At 39.2% G+C, this 3159-nt stretch overlaps 2 protein-coding genes across 2 annotated transcripts; both read right to left on the reverse strand.

The window, feature by feature from the left end:
- On the reverse strand, window positions 7-2931 carry LOC104771459 (zinc finger protein AZF3-like). The gene is made up of 2 exons (XM_019242064.1): window positions 2554-2931; window positions 7-443 (listed from the first exon to the last, which is right to left on the reverse strand). Exons 1-2 carry the CDS (start codon window positions 2744-2746, stop codon window positions 43-45), a joined length of 594 nt encoding a protein of 197 aa, XP_019097609.1. The 5' UTR covers window positions 2747-2931; the 3' UTR covers window positions 7-42.
- LOC104771458 (zinc finger protein AZF3-like) lies at window positions 484-1414 on the reverse strand. Its single transcript, XM_010495985.2, has one exon. The coding sequence runs from the start codon at window positions 1231-1233 to the stop codon at window positions 640-642; it is 594 nt and encodes a 197-aa protein (XP_010494287.1). The 5' UTR covers window positions 1234-1414; the 3' UTR covers window positions 484-639.

The raw sequence follows: 3159 nt of genomic DNA on the forward strand, positions 1-3159 counted from the left end.
GAAAATTTGGTATTTACAGTTTATAGTAAACTTCACCAAACTTCACTTCAGGCAAGGCTTCTTCGCCGCCATCGGACTCATCACTTCGTCGTCCGGCGAAATTTCCCGTACCTGCCTAATATTAAGGTCAAACCCACGGTGGCTATTACTGCTGACGTGGCTAGTAGATCCCACACCTTCCGAATTCAAAACGCCTCCGTTTCCATTCCCTTCGTAATGGCACCGCTTGTGGCCGCCAAGAGCTTGACCGGTGGCGAAAGATTTCAAACAGATCGAACAAACGTGAGATTTCACGGCGGCGGAAACTGCCATCGACTTATCTTTATCTCCACCTCCGATTAAACTCCGGTGGCTCGCCTTGTGACCGCCGAGAGCTTGGTAAGACGAAAACGTCTTGTCACATACGCCACACTTATAATCCGGCTTCTTGGCGGCCGTTACAGNCCGTTTTTTCAATAATGGGCCTTTTAGAATTAAATTAAATCCATAAAAAAACCAGGGACGGCCCGAATCGACGGCGTTGCCCATGGTCTAACATCATATTTTATCAAAAAAAAATTTGAATATTTTGTTTGCAAAACTGGATTATTTGAAATCGAAAATTTGGTATTTACAGTTTATAGTAAACTTCACCAAACTTCACTTCAGGCAAGGCTTCTTCGCCGCCATCGGACTCATCACTTCGTCGTCCGGCGAAATTTCCCGTACCTGCCTAATATTAAGGTCAAACCCACGGTGGCTATTACTGCTGACGTGGCTAGTAGATCCCACACCTTCCGAATTCAAAACGCCTCCGTTTCCATTCCCTTCGTAATGGCACCGCTTGTGGCCGCCAAGAGCTTGACCGGTGGCGAAAGATTTCAAACAGATCGAACAAACGTGAGATTTCACGGCGGCGGAAACTGCCATCGACTTATCTTTATCTCCACCTCCGATTAAACTCCGGTGGCTCGCCTTGTGACCGCCGAGAGCTTGGTAAGACGAAAACGTCTTGTCACATACGCCACACTTATAATCCGGCTTCTTGGCGGCCGTTACAGTATCAAGATCGCCGCGGTCGCGAGCAAGAAGCATGAGACAAAAAGCTAGATACTCTTCTTCAGTGAGATCGTGGTCGTCATGACCAGATCTAGAACGTTTTGATCGTTTCTTGCCTCTGGTCCACTGCTCAAAGCCATGGAATCTTGTTGAATCTTCGACCAGTCTTGGTGAGTTCAGAGCTTCAAGCGCCATTGTTACAAGAAACCTAAGTAAAAGAGCAGAGAGATAGATATATAGAATAAGGTAAGGTGAAGTGTGGAGAAGAATCTTGAGAAGAGAGGAAGTTGCGTGAGAAAAAGAGTGAGAGTGGGTGGCCAAATTGGGCCGATTTAATTATTTTAGTTGAAACGAGATATGTGCGGAGCAAGTTGTTGTAAGTTGTAACCAAAGTATGTTAATAAAGTATTATTTTGAAATTTGGTGAGAGTGGAATATATATTTATTCTGGCACGTTTGTGTGGGGAGAGTAGAGATAAAGAGGCACACAAGTCGGGCTATGTACTCTTGTTCTGATTAGTTGAGAGTTGACATTTGAATCCAACTACACGATAATGATTGCTTCTTTTAAAACTTATAAAGACCATGTCTCTAAACCTAGACCGTATTTTATAATTTAATCACATCTAGCTTTTCATTTATGTTTTAAGACACTTTGCATATACTTTATACATTGTAATTTATTAAATGTAGGTTTGTATCATGTTTAAAATATTGTTAAGCGCGCTAATCATTCATTTTAAGTGGGTTTAGCGCCTAATGCAAAAATCAGAAATTATACGGGTTTATTCATGAACTAATTTCCTTTTGTTTTTATTTAATTTTTGGTGTTTTTTATTATAATGTTATGAACGTATTATACCAAAAAGGGAAAAATGTCATTAAAACCACGAACTTTCAAATTTTGGCCATTTAAACCATGAACTTTGTTGTAGGCCATTTAAAACATCAAGTTTTGTTGATTAGCTTTTTTAAATATGAAGTTTCGTTGACCAAGCCAAAAAAGATATGACGTTAAATCCGATAATTGACCTACTAACAGACGTTACTATGCCGTTAATCACTCCGTTATTGACAAAATGACATCGTTTTAATAAAAGCTTTAATTTGAAAAATGTCATTTAAACCATGAACTTTTTAATATATGCCATTTAAACCATGAACTTATAAATGTATGTCATTTAAACCATGAAATTTCAAATTTATATCATTTAAACTATAATACATAAAAAAGGTGATCAATCCTTTAAACTCTAGTGTAGTGTCCTAAAACAAGATAATCAATCCTTCAAACTCTAGTGTAGTGTCCTAAAAATAAAAAAAAGATTCAAGACAAATACAAAAAGACACAAAATACATGACAAAGATCGAAAAAGAAGGATGAATTGATGTTCTTTATTCTCTTTTTCACAATCGCATCATGAGGCAGAGTAGAAGAAAGAAGAAAGAAGAGAGAAACTAAACTAGGGTTAAACGGTTTAGCCGGTTANTCCGGCTTCTTGGCGGCCGTTACAGTATCAAGATCGCCGCGGTCGCGAGCAAGAAGCATGAGACAAAAAGCTAGATACTCTTCTTCAGTGAGATCGTGGTCGTCATGACCAGATCTAGAACGTTTTGATCGTTTCTTGCCTCTGGTCCACTGCTCAAAGCCATGGAATCTTGTTGAATCTTCGACCAGTCTTGGTGAGTTCAGAGCTTCAAGCGCCATTGTTACAAGAAACCTAAGTAAAAGAGCAGAGAGATAGATATATAGAATAAGGTAAGGTGAAGTGTGGAGAAGAATCTTGAGAAGAGAGGAAGTTGCGTGAGAAAAAGAGTGAGAGTGGGTGGCCAAATTGGGCCGATTTAATTATTTTAGTTGAAACGAGATATGTGCGGAGCAAGTTGTTGTAAGTTGTAACCAAAGTATGTTAATAAAGTATTATTTTGAAATTTGGTGAGAGTGGAATATATATTTATTCTGGCACGTTTGTGTGGGGAGAGTAGAGATAAAGAGGCACACAAGTCGGGCTATGTACTCTTGTTCTGATTAGTTGAGAGTTGACATTTGAATCCAACTACACGATAATGATTGCTTCTTTTAAAACTTATAAAGACCATGTCTCTAAACCTAGACCGTAT

Source organism: Camelina sativa, chromosome 20 (assembly GCF_000633955.1).
Source record: "Camelina sativa cultivar DH55 chromosome 20, Cs, whole genome shotgun sequence".
NCBI lineage: Eukaryota > Viridiplantae > Streptophyta > Magnoliopsida > Brassicales > Brassicaceae > Camelina > Camelina sativa.